The sequence below is a fragment of the Elgaria multicarinata genome, chromosome 3, assembly GCF_023053635.1.
Source record: "Elgaria multicarinata webbii isolate HBS135686 ecotype San Diego chromosome 3, rElgMul1.1.pri, whole genome shotgun sequence".
Classification (NCBI taxonomy): Eukaryota; Metazoa; Chordata; class Lepidosauria; order Squamata; family Anguidae; genus Elgaria; species Elgaria multicarinata.
Window position 1 is genome coordinate 87,563,319 of NC_086173.1, and position 25,707 is coordinate 87,589,025.

The following is a 25,707-nucleotide window of genomic DNA, read 5'->3' on the forward strand; positions in this document are numbered from 1 at the left end:
TGGGCCTACAACTCCCATGAGTTCTACTCTGCTTACCCAATCAGATAATGGGAGTTGTAGACAAAAACATCTGGAGGGCCACAAGTTGCCCATTCTGGTGTAAACCGTGAGGTAGATATAATCTCAGCATTTTGCCACAGAAAGAGTATCAGGTCCAAACTAGATGTAACAAACAAATGTGTTAAAAACAGACCTCTTTCCCCCACAAAAATAACAGCTTTTGGCAACAGCGACATGCTCTCCTTAACATCTAGTTCCCGTCTTACTCATAGCAAGGATAATTTCTTATAAATAATAAGCAGAATCTACAAGGCTGCCTCCAAATTTGGGGTTGGGGGGGGGGGGAAGAAGAGTCCTCAATGGGTCTCTCCTGCACCAATTCCACCACCACCCATTCCTAGGGTGGCCATTTACGAATCACCAAAAAAGGAGGAAATGCATTATCACAAAAGTGGATATATTTGCATACAATTTGCATTATGCTAATTTATATATATATAAATGCACATAGAATCATAGAATAGCAGAGTTGGAAGGGGCCTACAAGGCCATCGAGTCCAACCCCCTGCTCAATGCAGGAATCCACTTAAAAGTATTTAAAAGTATCCATTTAAAAGTATTTATCGTAATTTAAATAGGAAGACACTGCATGTGATCATAATGTGGAAGACAGCAACCAGGTGACCTCTGTGCACCTGCCTACTCAGCCTGCTGTCCAGGTGCTGCTGATGGGCAAAAGTTCTTGTGGTTCTTTATCTTTGAACTGGAATTGGACAGGACAGCCCTTCGACAAGTACAGGGCACTTTCAACTAGAGGACAGTCCTCTGGCATCCTGCATTAGAGCGGACTGTCCTCTGTTGAAGAAGACACAAGTCACTGCCATTTGGCCTCCTAGGGTAGTGGCACTGCAGCTTGCAAGCAAGAGGGCTTACCCAGCCACAAACGCTACCAGGGCCCCCAGGTGGCAGCACTGCTAGGAGTAGGGTGACCATATGAAAAGGAGGACAGGGCTCCTGTATTTTTAAGTTATATAGAAAAGGAAATTTCAGCAGGTGTCATTTGTATGCATGCAGCACCTGCTGAAGTTCCTTCTTCATCACAACAGTTAAATCTGCGGGAGCCCTGCCCTCTTCTGTATCTGGTGCCCTTTTCATATGGTCACCCTAACTAGGAGGGGCAAGCAAATTGTCAGACCCAGTGGGACCTGCCAGGGCTACCCAGCAAATGCCCCAATATAAGAAAGCGTAAAGCACCAATACATATAATCTTGCAGTTGCCCTCTCTCATGTGAATGAATTTGTCTGTATGAGACCTTTGCATTTCAAACATAAACCTTCCAGGAAATAATTCTTGTTCTCTCAGTCACGTTCTGGCTCCCATTTTTATTATCTATTTATTTATTTACTGTATTTATATCCTGACATTTTTTCCTCCTTAAGGAACCCAAGGCAGCATACATAATTCTCCTCCTCCCCATTTATTCTCACAACAACAACTCTATGAGGTAGGTTAGGCTGAGAGTCATCCAATGAGCTTCCATAGTTAAGTGGGAACTAAAGTCAGATCTCCAACACTCTAACTATTACACTAGCTTTCTCAAGAGATCTGTCCAATCTAAACCATTTCTCAAGTTTAGATTGGTCAGATCTCAGCATTTGACCCGAACCGTTTGGGGGTTTGTAGCATTTTTCTTTATTAAGCATGCCTAAATGCAATTTCATAGAAGAGGCAGGAACACACTTGGAAAACTAAGGTTAGCTAAATAGGGCTATTGTCTACATGTTTGAGCTCTGCATTAACAATCCCACAACACAAATGCTGAAAAATTCAATCATGCTTCAAAGTGTCCTGCATGATACTAACAGTACTATCCTAAGTACACTTCCTGTGGAGTACGGTCCAAAGATGTTTAGGATTGCACTGGCAGAATCAGAGGCTAGAGACAAGCTTTGGGGTTTTAAAATACCTGGTAATACCAATCTGAAAAGCAGGTTCTCAATACAGATCTAACAGCACACACTTTTGGAATATCAATGCCGAAATAATCCTCACCGAAATAAAAATGATGACCGTGATCCAGCATATTAATTACAAAGTCTGTTAAATTAATCTAACATACAGCATTGCCTGGCTTTAGATAATAAATCACCTGTAGGAAGTTATATTGATTTCAATGGAATGACTTCTAATAAGTGGTTTTCAGGGCCTCAACATTAACATTCTTTACTGTTGTCTCTCAGCACTGTCATGGATAAGGACCAAATCCAACACTCATAGAAAATATGACTTTCTTGAGCGGGAACAGAGTCAGGCCATTTCTGTACTACCCCAATTCAGGTTTAACATCGGGTGGGTGTGATGTTCCGACTATCATTTATCTTTTAAAATACTCCTTCTGGTTTCTTACTGATAGAACCATCTAGATCAGTTTTCCCCAACATAGTGCCCTCCAGATGTGTTGGACTTACAATTCCTACCATCTCTTAGGATATTTTAAAAAATTAAAACGTGTCTTTTAACTAGGAGGCTGGCATGCTGCAAAATTAAGCACTGGCCTCCAGCGTCATCTTTATTTGAGTTCATAACAGTGGGAAGGGGGTATTTTAAATTTTATTTTCCATTAAACAAATAAACAAAACTTTTAACAAGAGCTTATTCTACTGGTTAAACATCCACATTTTTGTAGTGCCAATGTTACACTAGATAAAGTGTTGCAAAAGGTCTATAGCCAAAGCTTAAGACATTAATTCTCTCCAAAATAGAGAGACTAACTCTTTATAGCTTACAGGAGTCTTTACATCATCACAGATGGATAGACGTGCTTACTAAAGGTTTTGGTACAATCCCTAACCAAAAAAGCTCAGAACCCACCTCTACCTTGTACTTAGATTCTTGGGCAAGTTATTGTTCTTTTAGTCTCACCAGTTTGCCTTCTGGGAAAGGCATATTTTGTGATCAGCCATGCCTGCCATGGCCGCCATTTTATCCATGGGCAAACCCCACATCCAACATCAGATATTTTGTGTGAGCTCTCATAACACACTTTTAAAATTCCAAATGTGCTTACCAACCCAAAAGAGTTGGGGAACCCACAAGGGCATTTAGTGGGTGAGACACTGTTCCTTCTTTCCATCTCTGCTTGTAACACACCAAGCCTGAATAATGTCTGACTTCCCAAGCCAGACACAGACCACCAGCCATGTACTGGAACCTGCCAGGTGCTTGGCCACCCCTTCGTGTTTTCAATCCAAAGCAGACAGAGAAAACGGAGTAGCTTATCAAGCCTTGATGGACTGTAATGGACTTGTTCGCTCAGAAGTTGTGCAGAAGAGAACACACTACAATAATACGGACCGCATGAGTTAATATGGAATTAAGTTAATATATGGTATAATGAAGGTTAGCAAGATGGAGCCTGATGTAGGGGAGGGAGTCAACTTGCATGACTCTGTTGGTTTCCTTCTCATCCTATGATTCTATTGTTGGGTAAATGAATGTGGAATTAAATTGGGCAGTTTTAAAATACCCATAACCACTAGAATGGTGACAAGGGCAACTTTTGACAAATACTCCTTTATTGCAAAGAACACTAACACAAAACAAGTCACAATATGTATTTATAGTAAATTCTGGAGGTTGACATTGCAAACCAATTATATTCTTTTTCTTTTTCCAACCATGGATCTGAAATCCTGCCAAATGTAGTTATCACAAATACTTAAGAGGAGCATGTGCATAAGTATCAGAGGTAGAAAGCCTGCCTGAATCAATGAAGTCGGTCAACTGGATTCAGGCGCAATGGAGCAAGAATATGTCTTACTACAACATTACTGAGATACTCTGCATGGCGACTGCAAACAAACATTTACATCAAAACATATTTTGAATGTCAGTGGTGATACTCAGGCCATAGCTAGACGGGGCGAAATCCCAGGGCGATCCCCGGGATCGTCCCTGTGCGTCCTCATGACGCACAGGGGATCCCAGGAGCAGGGAGGAATAATCCCTCCCTTGCCCCAGGAATTCACCCTCCCCTTCAAGCCTGCTTTTTCCATGGTCTTGGGATGATCCCGAGACCGCGGAACGTGTGTGCGGGCATCGTGGTTTGTCCCAGTTCCTTGCGAGGAGCTGGGACCCACACACGGGGGTGGGGTGGGAGGAGTGGGGAAAATTGTAAAAAAAACAACCTGTACCATTTGCACACGAGTGCTCATGCACTCCTCTCCTTTAACAAAAACAAAATGGCGGGTGCAATGTCCTCTCCCTCTGAGGTTGTCGCGCGCCACATGTAAACAGAGGGGGAGATCTTGCAATAAAAATATTGTGAGATCTTCACCCCTCCATCGCGCTAGACCAGGTAGGTCTAGCTGAGGCCTCACTGACTTACGGAGCGCATGTGTACCAGCTTAAAGAGGACAGTCCTCTATTTGACGGCATCTTCTGTTTGAATGACTACCCAGTCCACATCCATGTCTTGACGATGATGCCTTGGTGCTATTCTCTCAAAACTCCACAGCTGCAGGATGGTAATGCTAAGTGTTCATTGCAGGAGGGAATGCGGGGTTTCTGGCAGAAAAAGCCACCGCACCAGCAGCCAATGGGCTCATTGAGCCTGCCTCCTGCCCTGCCTCCTGCCTTCCGCATCCTATCCTGGGCCTCGATCCACCCCCGAGAATTCCCCCCAGCTTGAACCTGAAGCGAGGTCACCTCTGACAGGCAGCGGAAAGAAGGTGGTGACCTCGTAGCATAGGGAAAATCAGCAGAAAGTTGGCTACTTTTAAACAGTGCAGTTGCGAGTTTGCGGCTGCATCGTATAAATGACGCAGACCCACTGCACAGCCACCAAGTGGCATACAGGGCATATAGACACCCACCTTTTTAAAGATAAAGAACTATAAGAAGGAAGGGCAGCAGGGGCTGTGAAGTTGCCCAACAATCGTTAGCATCAATCGTCAGCAGCCCGAGCAGGCAGGCACACAGGCCACCAGGTCACTGTCTTCCCCACTATGGTGAGAGGTATTATATTCCTAGTTAAATCATTGTCATCATTTCTAAATAGATACCTACACATACAAATTATTATAAACAGGTTTTAAGCAAATCTGTGTCCTCTTCTGTCCTTTCTTTCGGTGATGCATTTTCCTCTTTTTGTTTGGTGATGTGTAAATGGGCATTTTACCGACTTCCATCTGTTTCAGCCAAATATCAATGAAATTGACGTCTCTCGTTTCCTTTAACTTGCTAGTCAAACAGATGCCTTTCTTAAGACATCTACTGTTTGCTTCTAAAATTTTAGTTTCCTGGAAAACCACTGTAGTTATTGGGTGGGCAGCCTCTGGTTCTAATTCTCAACTGCTGGATTTGGGAAATTCAGGCAATAACTGGACAGGGCATTCAAACTGAAGTGGCTGCAGCCATAGAAGCCAAATGTTTTCCATACATGACAGCAGAATTTCAAGGTCTCAGCACAGGGCAGAAAGAAACTTGGGCCCTTTCTACAGGGGAGGAGCTCACAATATTATTTATTTATTTACAATATTTATATACCGTTCCCCATCCAAAATTTCAGAGCGGTGTACAAGATAAAATAAAATAAAAACAGAATAAAATATTTTAAAATAGATTTTAAAAGAAACAAAATGTACAGTGAAACGTGGCTGGTCATTAAGGAAAGGCTTCCTGGAATAATGATGTTTTCAGGAGGTGCCGAAAGGAATACAAAGTTGGTGCCTGCCTGACCTCCAGAGGCAGGGAATTCCATAGGAGAAGGCTCTTTCCCTGGTGGACTCCATTCGAAGGATGGGTCTACGTGGAACATCCTGGGAGGAAGGAGGGATGTTGCGCCCGCCGTTTAAAAAATAAATAAATAGGGGAGGTGAGCACAGTTGCACTCCAAACAAAAATGTAAGTTTTTTTAAAAAAAATGACCCTGCTACCCTACCCAACCCAATGGGCACAGAGCACCTGAAGAGTTCCATGCCCTGTGCCTGTTTCCCACCTCCTCACGTTTACTGATGAGGAGGCGGGACGAAGCAGGGGGAGGCGGCCACACATCTCCCACAGAAAAACCAGGAAATCCCCAGTTTCCAGTTTCCGGAGGTTTTCCCGGGGTCGTCCCCGGTTGACCTCGGGATCACCTGTGCATCAATTGGATGCACATGGATGACCCCAGGGTGACCCCAGGGAAAAACAACAGTGTAGAAAGGGCCTTGGCCTCCTGTCTGCTTGTATGCAAGAATTTGTTCTCCTCCATCTATCTTTATTTACAGAGTTCTGTCTTGAAGAAAACCCATTTCTTGACGAGTCTCAATTTTAAAGAATTCGCTGCTGTTGACTTTTGTTGTTTGTTTCGTGCATGTTTTTGGCACTGCACATTCATATATTCCTGAACCCTGAAGCCCTAGGAATAGGCCTCACATAAGATTTGTCTATGAAAGCTGTACATAAAGTAGCCCTTGGATTATGAGAGGGGTTAGATGGAGGGGTACTAATGAAATCCATAAGACCCACCCCATAACACACCCACCCCAGTTTTACCCAAACCATGCCCTCCTTGTATACTTTTAAAGGAAGTCACTAATTCAGACACTGGCATAACCTCTGAAATTTGTTAACTTCTACCTTATAGCAATACCAACAAAACTACAATTATGTGATCACATAAATGTAGCATCTTATCGAGGGTCAAGCAAAGGAAGTGGGGAAAACTGTATTCTCTTAAATGCATGCCCTGATTTTCATCTCTTTTCTCCCCTTTCTGCTTTTTCCACCCAGAAGCATTGGTACTAAATGCAGAGTGCATGCTTTGACTGGTGGCCACTCCTCTCTGCTTCCCTACACTCGCTGAGACAAGGCAGAGGCTGAGCCTGGAGAGGAAAGGATGGTTGATTGATTGACTCCTGTTTAAGATGCGGGGTTGGAATGACTAGTTGTGGAGCTCTCTGTGAAATTTCAGCCCAGCTTCATTAGCCATGTCCTCTTGGCAGGCTCCCGCAGCAACTGGAGAGGAGCATGCAAGCAACGAAGCTGTTATTCTTACAAATGAGAAGAGAGGATCACGAGTCTGGTCCGAGAAGCAAGCTCAGCAGGTAGGCAGCCAGCCACCTGTCAACCCCGACGCTCACCATGTTTACTCAGAGGAATGTCAATGGGACACACTTCGAAGTAATTATGCTGAGCACTGTGCTGTTCTTTAAACATTACAGGAGTATGACAGGATGGGATTTCCATGGCTTCACCCCGCAGTGTTTTCAAGGTTTAACGCTTCCCAAAGCATTTTTAGCAGTCAATTGCATGAAAAGAGAGCTCCAAAGTACACCACTTGGAAGGTTTCTTTCCTTCCAACCACTAGGCAACACCACCCACATTGACTTTTGACTTTTTTTAAAAAAAAAACAACACTAGTGCAACACCCAGCTTTGCTAAGTGCTCTGCTGAGCATTTCTGTTCATTTGGTTTGGGCAATTCATATGGAGGTGAAACGAAGAGCCTGTGCAGGGAGCAGGGAGAGAATTTCAAGGACATTTCTCATGGAGTGCAGGGAGGCAGGGGTTCCATGTACCTTATTTAGTGTACAAGGTAACCAAGGGGTCTTTCAACATCTTTTTTTAAAAAAAATGCTGTGCCACTCAGCCAGCAGCAGTGGTCATGTGGGCATGCTGTACTAGGCATTCTTTTTGTTTGGAGGTTATTGTTTGTATAAATTTTCTTCTTGAAAAAACTGTGATAACACTGAGTGTACATACACTTTTAATTCATGTCCCTGTGATGTGTGGATTAACAGATGGACAGGAAAAGTAGATACTGAGAGCCTTTACAGTTGCAAAGAGACATAGGCTGTTTCTGCACCTGCCTTTTTTCCCCCGGGATCATCATCACTGGGCATGCAAATGACACACAGGGGATCCCGGGAGCAGGCAGGGACAATCCCTCCATTTTCCTGGGATAATCCTTAGGGGTAGAAAGGGCCTTAGAAAGCAATCCTATCATCCCGGGTGACCATCCCAGGGATCATAGATGAAACTCTTCTGAGGTTGGAGACAGTGATCCAAAGTTGGAAGGGGGAGTTGGAGATCTGACCCTAGATCCCTCCCCCTCACAGCCAGCTCGGGAAGGATCTTTGCCAGCTGGTTCTCCAAGGTCTGTGACTGAGGAGGAAGTGGAAGGCAGTGTTCGGGTGGGTGGGGAGGGGAGGAAAGGAGATCAGAGAGGCCAGGATATGTGTCATTCACAGCCTGCACCAGCCTTCTTCTCTTTCCCTGCGAATCACCCTCACTAGACAGGCTGAAAAGTCCATCTAATGAAAACACAGGAGATTGGAGGGCGGACAGGTGAAGTTCACCTCCACCACTCCTCCCAATGTTGGCTTCCACCCAGCAGGGCATAAGAATCTTAGAAGCCCCCGCCCCGAGTTTGAGAGCCTCCAAGCAGCAAAGGTACAGTCCATAAGACTGCCTAACCCTTATACTTCACGCTTGGAAGGAAAAACACCTACCACCTATCACTCAAGGGGCTGAAGACCTTGCTGAGCTTCAGAGTATCTCCTACAACTGTCAAAGTTGTACGGATGCTTATTTAAATAAACGGACTGATATATTAACGTATATATATATATATATTTGAAATGAATAGGTCAATCCTTTTTTCCCCTCGTTCTTCTTTTTACTTTTTCTGCCCCGCCCCCATATCAATGATTACTGTATATTGTTATGTTTCATTTAGAGATGTGAAGGACCAGGAAAAAAACGGAAAAATTCAGGGGAGGAACATTCCCCTCCCTTTTTTTTTTTTTTTCTGAAGCCTTTGTTTTTTTCTGAAAAATTGAAAAAAATGAAGAAGAAAAAATGGATTATGGAATGCTTTATTTTAGCATGATGAATAAAATAAGACAAGGTGTTCATATATTTACTTCTCCAAATGATTTCTAAAAACTATGCACAGTATCAGATTATTGCAATTTCTGTGCACCAAGGACAAGCAAGTCCTAGGTTGCAAATTGGGACTGAAACTGATAGTGATAGCTATAGCTCAGAAAATAAATTTCATGCGTATTCATTGAATCTTGGTTCTCCCCCTTTTTTTCAGTTCTTTTTATGGGAATGGGTGTTTTATGCCTCCTTGACACTGTGGAGGACTAGCGGAGACATTAATAATGTTCTTTGTTCCTAATGTTGATGGTTTCTTCTGGGGGTTTTAATTGTTTTTTGCCTGCTCCTCATAAACTGGCAAAACCAAGGAGGCTCCTGACATTTCCGGTGTTCCTTACAGTTCAGGAGCTTGTAGCTCCATTTGTTACCCAAAAAAGTAAAAAAAGTAAAAAGTAAATTCAATTTGTAATAATTGTTTGAATACATTGTACTTTTAAGATACCAAATGTGATAATTTTTTGCCAAACCAATTTGTACATAGCTACATTTTATGTTCCTAAAGTAACAAAGTGACTTTCAATCTGTAAAAAGTGCTAATGTTGCATTGTTTTCCATTTTTCCCAAAATTTTCATTTTCCCCCCGAACCCCACCCCTGAAAAAACCCAGGTTTTTTTCCCATGGCTTCAAAATTTCTGGAAATTTTACAACTCTAGTTTCACTATATGAATTCCCCCCCCCACACACACACACACACTTTTTTTTGCCTGTTGTTACCCTTGTGTTGCAAATGAAAGATTAAATACACACACAAACATGGGCATTTGAGGAACTGCTGCTTGACTGGAAAGGGCTTATCTGTTCAGAGACCTGCTCTGCTGTGAATGGGTGAGGGCAGGCACTCAATCACTTTCAAAGTAAAAAAATAGGTAAAAGGCCCTCCCTCAGTGACCTCATATACTGTATAATTCACTTCTAGACCCTAGACCTAAGAACATAAGAAGAGCCACGCTGGGTCGGGCCAAGGGTCCATTTAGTCCAGCATTCTTTCCGCACAGTGGCCGACCAGCTGCCTACAGGAAACCCACAAACAGGACATGAATGGTGTACATAGCAACTGGTGTACATAGGCTTTACTGCATACTGCATTTGATACTGGAGGTAGTACATAGCCATCAGGACTAGTAGCCATTGTTAGCCTGATCCTCCATGAATTTGTCCAATCCACTTTTAAAGGAAACCAAATTGGTAGCCATCAGTACCTCTTGTGGAAATGAATTCCATAGTTTAATTGTGTGAAGAACCACTGTCTAGAAAACAAAATGTCCCCTAGGAATACAGAAGTTGTCCATCTGTGCTCTAGAGCATCCTTTCCCATGTTGGCTGGGGATTATGGGAATTGTAGTCTAACAACATCTAGAAGGTATCAGGTTGAGGAAGGTTGGTCTAGAGAAGGGCAATTCTATCTCTTTTGCTTTCCAGGTTGGTTGAGGGTTTTTTTACCTCTCTAAATACCACAGATTGGCATTGATCTACTACAGAAGATGGGTGATAGATAACTCCAGCGTGGAAAAGTTAAAGCTGCAAGGACCATAAGCTTAAGTGCAAAAGATGTCCACCTCTTTCTGGACACCACCAATCTAAGACGGCCAACAGTTTATAGTTGCTTGAGATGCAGGAGGTGACATATCAAAGTTTTCACCTGCTAAAGACTTGTGAGCTGGGTTGCTGTTAAAGACATAGGAACTTCTTCCCCACCACCACACACACAAAAGTTGTCAACCATATCTCCGCCCATGCCTCTTGCTTTTTAATCAGATTCTGGAGAGAACTCAGACAACACAGGAAGGTCATGCTCAAAGCTTAAATCCATTTATCATATAAGTGATACCAGCTGTATGTTAGCAAGCCTCTTTCTCTCTCAAACAATATAAACAAGATGGTATTGGATGTAATTAGAAGTTCATTCCCCGAAGTAAAACTAAGCAAAGTTTGCTCCACATAGCAATTAGTCTAAAAATATATATATATAGCTAAAATCATGTAGTTTGACCTCTCCATATGTGTTCTGGAACGGAAAACTGGAACTGGCTTCCAACTGCATATAAACAGCTCCTCCAACACCCCGGGAGTCACCATGTAAGGTGCAGGCGCTGCAAAATCCATTAAACCCTTTTTTCTGCTAGTAGCTCTGTGACTGACTAGACAGACAGGAGACCTATAATGAGCAAGGTAACTTCAGGACCTGACCCCAACCTCTGAACAGATTTCATTTCCAAAAAATTAAAGAAGGGGAGGGGGGAATCAATCAATTTGTAATGGAGCCTGTCTTTCAGTATTATTATCTCCTCTTTAAAACACAGGCACACACCCCTTCGTAGCCTCTGCTAAAATGAAGTTGGCAGAGGATATTACAAAGATGGAAAATGTGCAGGTGACGGCATTAGATCACGGCTTCAGATGTGCTGAAAAGCTTCAAGAGAGCGAGCTAGATTTTTATGTTGATAATTAGCGATTTGTCACAGCAGTTCTGTGCTCGGTTCAGAGCGGACCGGCTCCTCTGCTACCTATAAAAGAAGCTTAGCACTTCATCACACCTCGCCTCATGTAAGGGAACATTTCCTTTATTTGATTTCACAATTAACCATAACAAATGAGGTGTGATGTTTGTTTATTTATTTATTTATTTATTTATTAAAAGACTGAAGATCCACACTTCCTACATTAAAAAAGAAAAGGAGATGGGGAGGGGGGGAAGCCATTCATCTTAGGTACATAACAAGAAAGTATCTTACCAGCCCATCACAATTGCTTATCGCAACGGATGCATTAGGCATGTCGGTGATATCCCCAACATAGAGGCAATTCCCATGGAGCGGCTCAACGTAAGTGATGTTAGAATCCTCCTGCCATTCAACAGTTGCTCCAGGCGCCACCAGCCTGGAGTTTGGTCTCAGTCTAAAGTGAAATTCTCTTCCAAAAACAGTGACATTATAAAAAATTGGCTCGCTTGCAGCTGTGTGTGTTAGATTCCCCGCGTCCCTTCGGAAGCGCCTCTTCAAAGCTCCCGACACAACGTTGGAGAGGAACCTGCCCTCTGAGTCTGTGCTAGTTGGGATAACAAGGCTGTATTCTTTTAGATCTTCCAAAATATGATCTACAGAGAGAAGCGGGGGGGGGGGAGAAGAGTGTAAAGAATGAGTAATAATTCAAAGTCACGCTGATTACTTTTTCCTGCTTTGGACCACAACTCCTCAGCCATGCTTACTAGGGATCATGGTAGTTGTAGTCCAGCACACAACTGGTTGGGGGAAGACTGCTCTATTGCAAGGCAGACAACGTGTCCACTCTCTTTCCAGTTGTTCTATGGAGAAAGATGGGCTCTCTCAACTTATTCCGGCATTGTCAATCCTCAAGGATGCTGCTGCTGCCGCCTCTCTGCAGCAGGGGTATTGGGGCTGAGCAAAGACATCACTGCTCTCCAAGCTGCATCCTCTATTAAAATCAGTTTCAAGTAACTAGTGCTGTTGAAGGGGGTGGGGTGGGTGAGAATGTCAAAGGACAACCACTTCATTCTGACATCAACTCCCCAACTTTGACACAAGCAACTTTGACACAACCCAAAGCCCCAAGCGCAGCTGACACAACAGTCAGATGAGCTCTTAAAGTTTCTGACTGGCAGCTATAATGGAAAAGTACGGACCAAAAAAACACCCAGTCAACTGTTCGACCCAGTTCGCTTTCCTCCTCTAATTCAAACAACAGCCGGAAAGAAAACTTCAGTCGCTGCCAGGTGTTTGATTCCACGCACGGGATTCCAGGAATTGACACACTAAACTCGGGTTCTGCCACATGCGTTCTACTGTAAACAGAGTTCATTCGAGGTTCCCGCTTCCCCGTTTGGCAACTGAAACTCCCCTTTCGCCCCCGCCCCAAAAGCGATCTAGCAGGATCTCTCTCTCTCTCTCTCTCTCTCTCTCTCTCTCTCTCTCTCTCTCTCTCGCACACACACACGCCAGAAGTAGCCACACGTGGCGGCGGGAGCGGGAGGTTTGCCCAAGCCCTCCGCCCAGGCAGGCAGCCTCAGCGTGGCGCGGCGAAGTCTGCCTGGCCAGAAATCCTTGGCGGCGGCGAGGGAAGTTGGGAGAACCCCGGGGGGGAGTCCGGCAAACAGGGGTCGGGGGCGATCGGGCTGTGGGAGCCTCAAGCAGCCGCGGCGAAGGCGGACGCAGCCGCGGCAGCACCTACCTCTCTGTCCGGGACTGCGCGGGGCAGCCGGGGCCAGCAGGAGCGCCCAGCAGCAGGCGAGCAGCGCGGCGATCCCGGCTGGAGGAGCCATGGCAGGAGGCGTCGCGCAGCCCGATCCCAGCCTCCGCAGCCAGCCTCGAAGTTCCCTGCAGGGGGCTCCGGCCACATTTGAGGGCGGCCGGCGGCGGCGCCCTCGGGGGAAGCTCAGCCCCGCTGGCCCGTGCCCTGCCGGCGCATCCGCTCGGCAAGCGACCGCTCTCCTCGGCGAAGGCGGCGGCAGAGACGCCAGGAGGCGGCTAGCTGGGAAGAGAGCGCAGGGCGTGCAGGAGGGAAGTCCGCCTGATTGACAGAGGCGCTGCTGCTGCCGCTGCCGCTGCTGCCACAGCCTCGCCCGGCCTGGCTCGGAGGAGGCGGCGGCGGCGGTGGCTCAGCTCTCCCTGGAACTCACGCAGCTCCGCCGCCCTCTGGGACCCAACTCGGCAGCTGCCTCCCGTTACGGGACACTTTTCTCCAGCACAGCTTAGAGGCGGTTCCTGCGGGATCCTGACCATTTCTCCCCAGCCAATCGACAAAATCCTGCTCTTCTCCGAGGAGAGAGATCGCGCAGCTGATTGCACCAAAACAGAAACGCACAAAACGCACACCTTGGAGTCGCTCCGGCGGCGGCGGCTCCCTCCGAGAATCTCCGAGCATCCCCCCTTCCCTGGAAGACCCTGGGGGCGTTTAAAAAACAAAACTTGATTACATTTAGAGTTGGGATTTGTTTGCCCTCGCGGCCACTAAGACCCCTCAAGAAATCCTAACGTGTGCCACTTCGTGGTGTCATGGTGCCTTCCCACCCTATCCCCAAAAGGATTCTTTTCTATTATTCGGTTTAATTCTATCTCCAGAGGCTTGATTCGGGATAATGGTTTTTTTGTTTGTTTGTTTTTACATATATCACACTACATGTGTTAATTGGCTTACCTGGAGCCAGGATTTTTGTTATCAGCAACAACTGAGCTGTAGATGACTACTGATAATAAAGTGATGGTCACCATCTGCATTTTCTGCACTGGAATTCCTTCACTGTTTACAATTTTTCTCCACCACCACCACCATATGTACATGGAAATTCTGTAATCCACATAAATTTATGCCAGAAAAAAAAATGGCTAGTCTTCACATGTGATCGCACCAAACATTCTGAGTTTTCCTCAGATCCTGCTTGCCAAAAGAATCACCCCAATTCTACAACAAGGAAACCCTTACCATAACCTAAATATTTCTTCCAAACCCTTATAGTCAATACATTGATGAGGTCTGCTTGCTCTGTATCATGGCCTGCAAGGAGGGATCTGCCACATCCTACTGAATTCAGCAGCTCTAGTTTCAGTTTAAACATGTATAAGATTGGTGTTGGGTTTTTTTTTAAAAAAAATGAATGAAAACCCAGAGCAGGGGTAGACCCAGATCCTATTAAATTCTTTTGAACTTAATTCACTCCTCCTACTTTCACAGTCCTCTACAACGCAATTTTGCATTAAAAACAAATAGAATCACACATAGACCACTGCTGCGGCACTAGAAATAATTTCAATAATCTGCAACAAGGGTCCTGTGGAATCTCCATATTTTTCCTTCAAGACTTCTCATTAAATTGAATTTACCAGCATAACTTATCAACTGAAAAAAGAAGAACATATTTAACTATGGCTTTCCTTCTCCATTGCCATGCACACATTGAGCGTGATCCTGCCAATTAACCACACATTTGAATGATGGTCAGTGAAGTTCAGGATATCTCAGTCATCTTAGTCCTGAACACATTAACTTTGAAGTTCCCACTGAAGTCTATGAAACTTTGTTGGGGAGGGGAGAATAAGTATGTTTAGGATTATTTAACTTTGGCAGGCTCAGAGCCCTTCAGAATTCTATATAGTTTGCATATCCTCCATTAATTTGTCTAATCCCCTAATAATATAACTTGGTGGACATCACTGCAGCTTCTGGTAGCAAATTCCACAGTTTGACTATATGCTGCGTGAAGTACTTCTTTTTGTCTGTCCTGAAACTCCCACCATCCAGCCTGGGTATTATGAGAGAGGGAGAACAATTATTATTATTATTATTTATTTATATAGCACCATCAATGTACAATGTCTCTAATGCCCTGCAGCTTTGATATTGCACCACTGGAAGTAGTAGAGCACATATTTCTCTGTGTTAGGGACAACTGTGTACCACCAGATAACATTGCCCAGAAATGGGCAGTGTTCTGGCACCTATGAAAACAGAAGCAGTAGAGGGAAGGGTGGATAAGTGAGAATGGCATGAACTGATTTGAGCAGGCCGAAAAGAAGTATTGGGGTGGGGCCATGGCTCAGTGGTAGAGCACCTGCTTTGCATGCAGAAGGTCCCAGGTTTGATCCCCACCATCTCCAGGTAGGGCTGGGAAAACTCCTGCCTGAAACCCTGGGGAGCCATTGCTGCCAGTCAGTATTAACAATGCTGGGCTAGATGGACCAAGGGTCTGACTCAGTATAAGGCAGCTTCCTATGTTCATAAGAATGGATGGCACATATTAAAAAAAAATCAACAGGTAAGGCAGCTTCCTGTGTTCCTGTGTACATAAATGAGATAGATGGTGTGTGTATGTGTGTTGAAGGGGAATATAACACTTCTTAACCTTCTTGGAAGTTCCATCTGGGGGATCATTCAATGCTATTTCGAACTATAAATAGGCATTAAGCCTATACACACCAGTTGCTAGGATCATGGGTGGGAGGTTGCTGTTGCCCCCCTGTCCAGCTTGTGGGTCCTTGGTCAACAGCTGGTTGGCCACTGGGTGAGCAGAGTGCTGGACTAGATGAACCCTTGTTCTGACCCAGCATGGCTCTTCTTATGTTTGTATGTTATTAACGAGGCTTCAAGATGCCCAAGATGGATCCTGGCATTAGATTACTCTCTTCTCTAGATCTCTAGATTACTTGCTTCCCATTTTATGCTTTCCTACTTGTGGGGATTAGAGAGAGAGAGAGAGAGAGATGCTATACTTCCAGCTGAATAATATTCAAAAGCTTGGCAAGAAAAAGAAAAGAGAAAGAATTCATTTGCCATTTTCTCTATCCTTGACATTTCCAAGCCCTTTGTCCTTTGAATCTCCTTTTCTCCTTTGATATGAGCAATATGCAACACCAAGACGAAACATTCATGACTGGTTTTATGCTACTCTTGGCAAAAAAGCGACAATGAAAAAACAGTAAATAGTCCAATCCTCTCTCACCCCACTGCCCTTTTAGCCTGAACTCCATAGGGATGAACAACGTATTATCAGCACGTTCTGATTGTTCCTAAGACTGGGCATGAAATTAATACATCCAGACTGCCAAAGTTGGCATTTTGGTAAGATCGTTTACAAATACCTCCAAGGCAAGCTGATAGGTAAAGCCTATTATTTCCAGTGTCCCACAAAATCTACTAATGGGAGGGAGCAAATAACAATAAACGTATTATCTAGAAACTATCAACCATCTCTCTGGGCAAGGTTGCAATCGAGGTGAGTACACTCTCAATTGCAGCCTTCTTTGGAGGTTACTGGCATCACTGGATGCATAAAAGAGCCTTTTTGTTGATGGAATGGGCTCTAGTCCACAAAAGCTTTGACATGTCAGTCTTTAAGGCTGTGCTTGTGTGTGTGGTTGCTGTAATAGATTATTTTTTAAAAATTTTATTTTATTTGATATTTATGCTGCCCTAAAATATCCTTTCTAGGCAGCCTACAAAATTTAAAATATAATTCCACATATACAACCAAATAAACACAAATTTCACAGCAAGAGAGCAATGACGACTGACTAAAATAATATAGGCCTAGCATAAAATAACCAAGCAATAAGCAACAACCACATATTAAAACAAATATTCTAAAATAGCAGCAAATTAGAAATAATCTTAACTAAAGGCCAGTTGGAACAAATGGGTCATCAAGCCTTTTTTGAAGGCAAGTAGAGATGGGTCCAATTGTATATACCTAGGGAAATAGTTCCATAGATAAGGGGTGACCACTGAGAAGACACTGCTAAACCAACCTGATCTTAATAGTGAGCAAAAGAGTAGGCCCTCCGAAGCTGGTCTTAAGCCACAAGCAGGGACATGTGGCTGAAGGCTACCTTTCAAATAACCTGGTTACATGAACCTGGCAACACAAACCAGGTTTAAAGATCAAAACTAGCACTTTGAATTAACATACCTGCCCCTCTGGCATTTGAATGCAGTGGGACTTCTATTGACTTCACTGGGATAGTCTGCCTGCATATCAGAGAATGTTCATGTATCACAGAGAATCAGAGGGCTTGTCTACACGAGCGCTTTGCCCCTGGATTACTTTGGAGTGGCGGCAGGTGATCTACAAGACGCAGCCACCACTCCAAAGCAATCCAGGGGCAAAGCTCCAAAGTTCTGCACTAAAAAAGTCGGGTACTTGCCCTGACTTTTTAAGCTTGGTGCAAGGCTTCGTGCCTCTGTGAAGCCTTGTTACGAAAAGAGTTTTTTTAAAAAAGAGAAATCCCGCCAGGGAGGGAGCACCCCATTCCTCCCTGCCTCGTTCCCCCCAGTTCGCATTTACAGCTTTAAAGGAACTAAACAAAAAAATTAGTCCTATTTAAAAACAAAAAAATAAAAACCCTCTACCCTTAGAAGAGGGTCCACAGATGCCCCCAGGCGCCCCTGGACAAGCCGTGTGAGTGGGCGGGTGGGCGGGTGCAGCAGTGATGGTGGTGCCGGCATCAGGAAAGCCCGCAACTGCACTCCTTCCTATGTAGATGGTCAAAAGGAGCGTCAATGCAGCCGTGCTGTGGCTTGCGCCACCGGGCGCAATATTATCGATGTCGTGAAGATGGAGGCCTATAAAGAAGAAGCACGTTCACACAGCTCTTTCCCCACTTTGCCTCTAACATGTGAATTGGGACTCAGGGAACCAACTCTGAGTTCTGTGGTGCTCTCTAGAAGTCATCTAGGGCTCACAGATTTCAGTATAGATTAAATCCATGTTTGCACATGACAATAAAACCATGGGTGTCCACAGAAATAATCTGGGCAAGGGGGACAAGGTCTATGACTGGTAACTACAGGTTGTTGACTTGACTATTTGCACTCTTTATATATGACTGAACCCCACACACCATTACATGGTGCTGAAGAGAAGCAATGAGAAACAATGGTGGGCTGTGCCTATTGTTGATTTATTGTATGGGAGTACAATATATATATTAGAACTAATTTCTAACAAATTGCTTAATTTGAACAATAATACTGTAAGATTCTAAACCATTTAAAAAAAAACTAAGGCTGAATTTTACACCTTTTACATAGTGCCCTGTTCAGACAATACACTAAGCCACGGTGGTTAAGTGTTTTGAGCTAAACATTATGGCTTAGTGTGTCATGTGAACCATGACTTAGCATGTCGTGTGGACCATTCCTAACCATGGTGACTTCATAACCACAGTTTAAACATGCTCACTAATCATTTGCTGCAAAAGGTTAGCAGCATAACCAGAATCTGCTTTGGTTGTGGTGAATGCCAGACTTCAGGTTTGAAACCAGTTGGGCATTTTTGTTAATGCTTGTCTGTCTGCAACATAAAGGAAAATATAATACAAAGTGGGTCATACTTTAAACAAAAACTGGAGTCTTTGATGGTCTTGGCCAAAAGTGTCAATAACTTCTTTTATAAATTTCTCCTTGAGATAAGTCTTCAACATTTTTCTATGGACACTCAACAAACACAATTCCAACAATCAATCTTCATCCACTCCCGAACGTAGCCATGTCTTCACCCTACACAAAGTGTTAAAGGATTGTTCAATTCTGCATGTTGTAACTGGAAGGGAAAGTGCTGTAAGGATGGTCATTTTAATATCAGGGAACAGTTGGGTGCAGTCCAATAGTTCAATAAGGGCAACAATGATAGGTGTGTTTCTTTGGTATATCTTTTTACCTACAACTCATACCAAGTACCATTCATCCCAACGTTTTCAAATTTGTAAAGTTCCTGGATGCAATTCAGATGGACTTGAATGCCATTTTCTTCAGTGTGGTTCATCTGAAATGGATGTAGTTTCAGCAAATTTTATCAAATTTCATCACTGAAATGAGTCCTCAGTGAGGTAATAAGTGAATCCAGGTAGGGAATGTAGATGGACCACCAGTAGAACTCTTCTTTTGGCTGGTTGGGATGATTGGTGTAGTTTTTTCTGCATGGTTTCTCTAGGTGCTTTAAGTTCTACATCAACTTCACCTGCCATTAAAGTTCTACATACACTATATCCACTTCATCTATATCCACTGCTCCCCTGTATTGTTCCATTATTCCCAGCAACTCTTGTATATGTGCTTTCATTTCCAATACATCCATCTCCACTGACTGCAGCCCTTGGATGACTGGCTCTAGCATTGAAGAATATTTGCTTATGTTAAGAAGACAATAAAAGTTGATGTCTGTGATCCACATGACAACTGGTATGAAAGTTGCATTGTCTTGGTATTGCTTGATCCTGCTAATTGCTTGAGTTGTGAGACAATACTTGGATAATTTTCTGCAAATACACAGATATTCTTGTATTTTTGAGTCCACCGTGTTTCATGTGGCATTGGTATGTTGGGTATTAAATGTCATCATGGGGTGTTCTCTCAGAAACAAAAAGTATGACAACTTTAATTGTACCAGCTGTATTATGCACGTGACGTACACTGTTCAGTTCATTTACAGTGAGATTTAAGACTATGGAATGAGCAGAGGACAAAGGTTGCCTGAGGATAAATTCCCCTGATTAGTGTTTGAACCCCATTTTCTTTTTCTGCCAGGGTTGAACACCCATCATATCCTTGTCCAGCTAACTTATTGAGACCTCATCCAACATCAGAACAAGCAGATATGTGTCGGCTATGCCTACTGCAGTTTGGTACACCTAGAGACAGTTGTTCTATGCAAGAAATATCTGCTGTTTCATCTGCTAGAACTGAAATCTCATGGAAGTGTTCGCCTCCACACTATCTTTCCTCAAAATCTGGCCACTCTCATTCTGAGTCCCTGCAGATGTGTACTTAGCATTGCCTGCCCATTTCCAAATGTTTGGTTTTTTAAAAAAAATCATCCCCTGCCTCAACACAAACTGTAAATAAACCTATTGCATTTCCTGTAGTACTTCTCTTACCATGAAGAACAAGGTTATGTGACCCACAATATACAATGGTTTGTATTTTGGAGTGTGGCTTCTTTTTGTTTTCCTCTATTGCTCTTCTATATGAGTTATTAAATTGCTGTTCAATTGCCACCTTTTTCTTGTTCATGATAGAAAGGGAGTTAGAAGCATCTTCATGTGAACCACTAGGCGATCCAAGTTTTGAGTGCTCTCTTGCAGATTCATTGGAGTGTTTGCACTTGGTACAAACTTTGGTAATGAATATGCATCTCATCCTACTAGCTGGGAAATAAAAACTTTGAGAGGGCATAAAGGTCCTTTAAAAAAAGCAGGGGGCATGTCTACACCAGTATCTATCCCGGGGATCGTCCCTGAATCATCCCTGTGTGTCCATATGATGCACAGTGGATTCAGGGAGCAGGTAGGGACAATCCTTGCTTTTCCCCGGGATATCTGCAAACAGTTTTAGCCTGGTTTTTCCCATGGTCCTGGTATGATCTCAAGGAATGTGTGTGGTGTGGGCACCCATCCCAGCTTCTTCCGTCCTCCTCACAGGTAGCGGGGGTCAGCAGAGGGAAGGAGCCAGGACAGGGGGAGTCTAGGGGCATCAAAGGTGGGGAGTGGGGTTAGGACTTCTTTTTTTGTACTTACTTTTTCATCAGTTCCTATCTTTCTTTTTTTTTTCTTTTCTTTTTTTAAAAAAGGCAGCTGCAACGTCCTGCTTCCTCCCTGGACGTTGCACGCCGTGTGTGATCCCAGGGGGAGGATTTCACAATCAGCATAGCACGAGATCCTCCCCTGGTGTAAACATGTCCAGGGTATGCTACCCAAGGACAATATTTAGAAAGCAATGTATGGGGAAATGCTCTTGGACTTGTTGTACTATCATGCCTGAAGTTATAACTTTCTGTAAAGGTCCAGCATTGTGTAAGAAGCTGAGTTTAATACATCTGATAGATGATTTGCTTTTGATATGTAGTTCCTTATATCCAGGTTTTCCTGTCATTCAAGTTGTGCACTACTGATAGCTGCCTCAGTATTTTCAGTTTGGAAGTTCTCATGCCCAGCACCTGCCTGTACTCAGATGTGTTCTGTCTCTTTTGGAGCCAAGCACCTTGGGTGTTGTTGCATGATATCTGAGGAAGTAGTCTCTTCAGTATGCGTCTGGGGCTACCTAGCTGTCTTTTGCTTTTTGAAGCAGTTGTGGTTATCCATAGCTAAACAAATAGAAACAGCTCTGCTTCTTTGCTTTCTCTCTCTAGCAAACTTACATAGAAAATCCTTTTACCTTTCTTTCAACCTTCAACCAGTATAAGCAGTAACATTAAGTTTCTCAAGAAAGGGATTTTCGCTACCATTTCCCAAGAACCTTGTCAGCACTTTTGGTTTCTATTCTGCTGGGTTACTTTTGGTTTTTATTTTTGCCCCCCACCCACCCTTCAAAAAGCAGGACCGGGTCCAGCAGCACCCCCAATCTTGTAAGATTTGCAGAAGCAGCATCATTAGATCAGAACAAGCAACATTCATCTGAGCTGCCTGGGCAAGGAAGGCTGTTCTCTAGAAAAGTGCAGAAAGTCCAAAGGATTCGCTACACAGAGACTTTTTATCCCATAATTTTAACAGGTTTCTGCTTCCGTATTCTTTGCAGGATTAAAATCGGCCATTTTCACACACTTCCACTCCCACCCGCTGGTGAGTTCTTTTATAGGGCTGTGCAAATCCAGGCCTCGGATTCGAATACTCGAATCATGACTGCCATTTTATGATGGATCTGCCATTTTAATGCAGAGCCCTACAGCCCCATACAGCCTAAAACTCCCAGCATGCAGTGCCTGGGAGGGTCCAGTAGTAGAAGGCATACATGTATTTGCTGCCACTGGCGCCTGCTCCTCCACACGAGGGTCAATGGAGTATTTCCAATTGCGGCAGCAGCAGCCAATCGCACCAGGAAGCTGCCAATCATGTGGATGAGGCGTTTGCGCTGAGGAGCAGGCGATGGTGGCAGTGAGTACATATATGCCCTCTGTTCCTGGGCCCCGGTAAGTACAGCCCCTCCAGGCACTGCATGATGGGAGTTGTAGGCTGTGAGGCTATGCACAGTGAGGCTATTCACCACATAACTGTGAGGCTATGCACCACATTTTGTGTATCACATATTATGTATCACAGCTTATGTATCCATTGTATGCATCACTTTGTAGTTGAATGAGTTCCAATGGTGTGGGTGTTGATAGGTTCCAGCAAGGCTGTGAGCGATGAAGTACTGGGGATTCCAGAAATCCTGCCATAAAATTTTTGGAGACTAGGTGAAGAGGCCCTTACAGACTGTCCAGAGTCAGTAACTGTAGTGTCAGCAGCTGTAACATCCTGTGGAATAATAATTCAAAATAGCAGTTATAACATCCTGTAGAAATAGCAAGCTTGTGGTCAATTGACCCAGGGGCCTTGCACTATCAGTAATAAGACAACTACTGACTTGTGGGTCAATGTCTAAAGGGCATGACAATGATAGAAAGCATCTGTGGGGTGAATCAGTAACTAGAAAGAAATGTATATAAAGTTTTTGTTATTTATTCTTTCAGTCGTTTCCGACTCTTCGTGACTTCATGGACCAGCCCACGCCAGAGCTTTCTGTCGGCTGTCGCCACCCCCAGCTCCCCCAAGGTCAAGTCTGTCACCTCCAGAATATCATCCATCCATCTTGCCCTTGGGCGGCCCCTCTTCCTTTTGCCTTCCACTTTCCCTAGCATCAACCTCTTCTCCAGGGTATCCTGTCTTCTCATTATGTGGCCAAAGTACTTCAGTTTTGCCTTTAATACCATTCCCTCAAGTGAGCAGTCTGGCTTTATTTCCTGGAGTATGGACTGGTTTGATCTTCTTGCAGTCCACGGCACTCTCAGAATTTTCCTCCAACACCACAGTTCAAAAGCATCTATCTTCCTTCGCTCAGATTTCCTTATGGTCCAGCTCTCACAGCCATAGCAAAAGTCCCAGTTGGAGTTTCCAGGACATTGGAAAGATAAATGCCTTGGGACCCCACAATCTCTGGCGCAAAGGCACTGAATGGGGTTTGCTCTCCCATTGTAATGGATGGTGAGTATAATTGGAAAGGGACAAAATTTTATATCTGTACATTTGAATTTAAATGCAATTGCTTTATATAACATTGGTGAACTAATAAATCAGTTTAAGATTAGAAGAGCTCTTGTGAGCAGCTCCATTACTCCAACTCTTTTAAGATCCCTGTTCTGATTGGAATTGATCAGACAGCTTTGGGTCACACTGTTCAAGTGAGGAAGCCCCACTGGATGAAATCCCTGCTGTTATCTCCAACCTGTGATTGGAGATAAGAGTGGGGATGCAGGCAGCAGGGGACTCTGCCAGGCCTTGGAAGAGCGGGTGCTGTGCAAAGCCTGGGATTCTGCCAGCAAAGGAAGTAGATGCATATCTACTCAGAAGTAAGTCCACCCAAATTCAGTCTTTCATTTCATCTCCCCTAATTTTTCTCCCCTGGTCCAAATGCTGTCATACACTGAACTGGTGTTTTAATTGGGCAATCCTGTGATCTGTTTCCTGGTAAGTCACTGCCAATTCAGACTCCATTAGTGCAGATATGGAGTAAAGTCAGGAATTCCCCCCACCCCTAATGTGCATCACTTGACACTTATTTACAATGAACCTTATTTGCCATTTTGATCCCCAATCTCCCAATTTGGAGAAGCCCTTTTGGATCTCTTTACTGTCTGCCTGAGATTTTACCATTCTGAAAATATAAGCATCATCCACAAACTTGGCTACTTCACCCTTCTCCCCTGACTCCAGGTTATTTATAAAGGAACAGCCATCATCCCAATTCAGGACTTTTTTGGTGGGGGGCTGCCCTCCTGAATGCTCCTCTCTTGTGTTGACTGATGGTGCCAGGGGTCAATGGACTGCCACATTTTTAGGTTCCTCGTGTGCTCTCCCTCTACCTTGCTGCCCTATGACCCTGCTTCCGACCTTTTTTGTATCTCTAACCTGGCATCAAAGAGGGCTTCTTATCATACTTTGCTTAAGAGAGAATTTAGACAGTTTGGGAAATTGGATTAAGCTTGAGTTTATAGCGCCACAAGATCAGCTGCAGGGCAGCTGATTCTAAGCATTCAGAAATTACATAAGAGATTCCTCCCCAGTCACTGTATATTTTTTACAACTGGTGCTTTGTATTTGTGTTTCTTTCTAAGCCTTCAGAGTACCTTGAAAAGCCACAAAGGCCCTTTCTACACCTAAGGATTATCCCAGAAAAATGGAGGGATCGTCCCTGCCTGTTCCCAGGATCCCCTGTGTGTCATTTGCATGCACAGGGATGATCCCATGGGGGGAAAGGCAGGTGTAGAAATGGCCAAAGACTAGATAACTTTTAAAAGATCCTGCCACTCATCCTTCCAGCCTCTTAGAAACCCCAGAAATGCTGAATCCCTCTGATGCTGTCAGCTCTGGGGTTTAGTCCACACAGGATCTTCTCAATGTAGGTTGTACATCTCTGTGTTGACCCTTCCATCCTGTCCCTGCCACTCCCCTAACTCACTTCTCCTCTAGTCAATATCCCTCATCTGTGCAATGTTAACACTCCTTAAGAGCGTCTCTTGTAATGGTCCATTTCCCAACATCTGTGCAAAAAGAGACATTCCCCAGAGGACCAAACCATGTAACTCTTTGTCTTTGACTTCCATAGTATTTTGGATCACTTGCTTGGGCCCAGTTCAATCACCCCTCCAAATACATCATCTCAATTCCTCCTCCTCCAGTTTTCATCTCTCATCATAATTCATGAAATGTCATTGTTACCATACCCTCCATTAGCCATCTGTATTTAATGATGAGTATAATTGTTCTTTGACGACGGCTTCGGCTCCCTACCCTACATTTCCACTCAGTTCCTCAAGTGCAGCAGATTTACTGCTTCAATATTAATATTTCAGCTCTGCGATGTATCTCCGAATGTCCTAGAAATACCTGCTTTCCTTGTATAAATATTTAGATTAATTTAGCTAATTATCAATGGCCCATTTGATTATCTTCCTTAAGCAATACCGCTACTGCTACCTTTCTAATCATATCTTTCTTTGATCAATGACAGGCAGATAATCAGACATCGCCTTTTCCCCAATGGTAACCGTTGTTCTAATGCTAATTGCTGCAGCGGGGGGGGGGGGGCTGGTTCCACCAGGACTGTGGCAGCAGGGCAGGGCAGGATTACCCCACTCCTCCCTGCATGCTGGTCCATTTAGCAGGAATGTCTACCTTGACCAGCAGTGGCTCTCCAGCAGCTGAGGACCAAACTAGATGTGACATGGGCAGGCCAATTCTAACCTTGATCCTAAAGAACTCCAAGATGTCCAAAGATGCTCATGCTGGCGTGGCAGAAGA

General features: G+C 44.1%; 1 protein-coding gene across 1 annotated transcript in view; it reads right to left on the reverse strand.

Annotated features, from left to right (window-relative positions):
• Positions 1 to 13,260, reverse strand: part of ADAMTS2 (ADAM metallopeptidase with thrombospondin type 1 motif 2) — a 285,605-nt gene extending 272,345 nt beyond the window's left edge. Inside the window, exons 1-2 of the mRNA XM_063120825.1 lie at positions 13,115 to 13,260; positions 11,662 to 12,023 (exon numbers count right to left, since the gene is read on the reverse strand). Coding sequence (XP_062976895.1) covers positions 11,662 to 12,023; positions 13,115 to 13,205 — 453 coding nt within the window. The 5' untranslated portion in view covers positions 13,206 to 13,260. The remainder of the gene's footprint in view (positions 1 to 11,661; positions 12,024 to 13,114) is intronic.
• Positions 13,261 to 25,707: the final 12,447 nt, after the last annotated feature.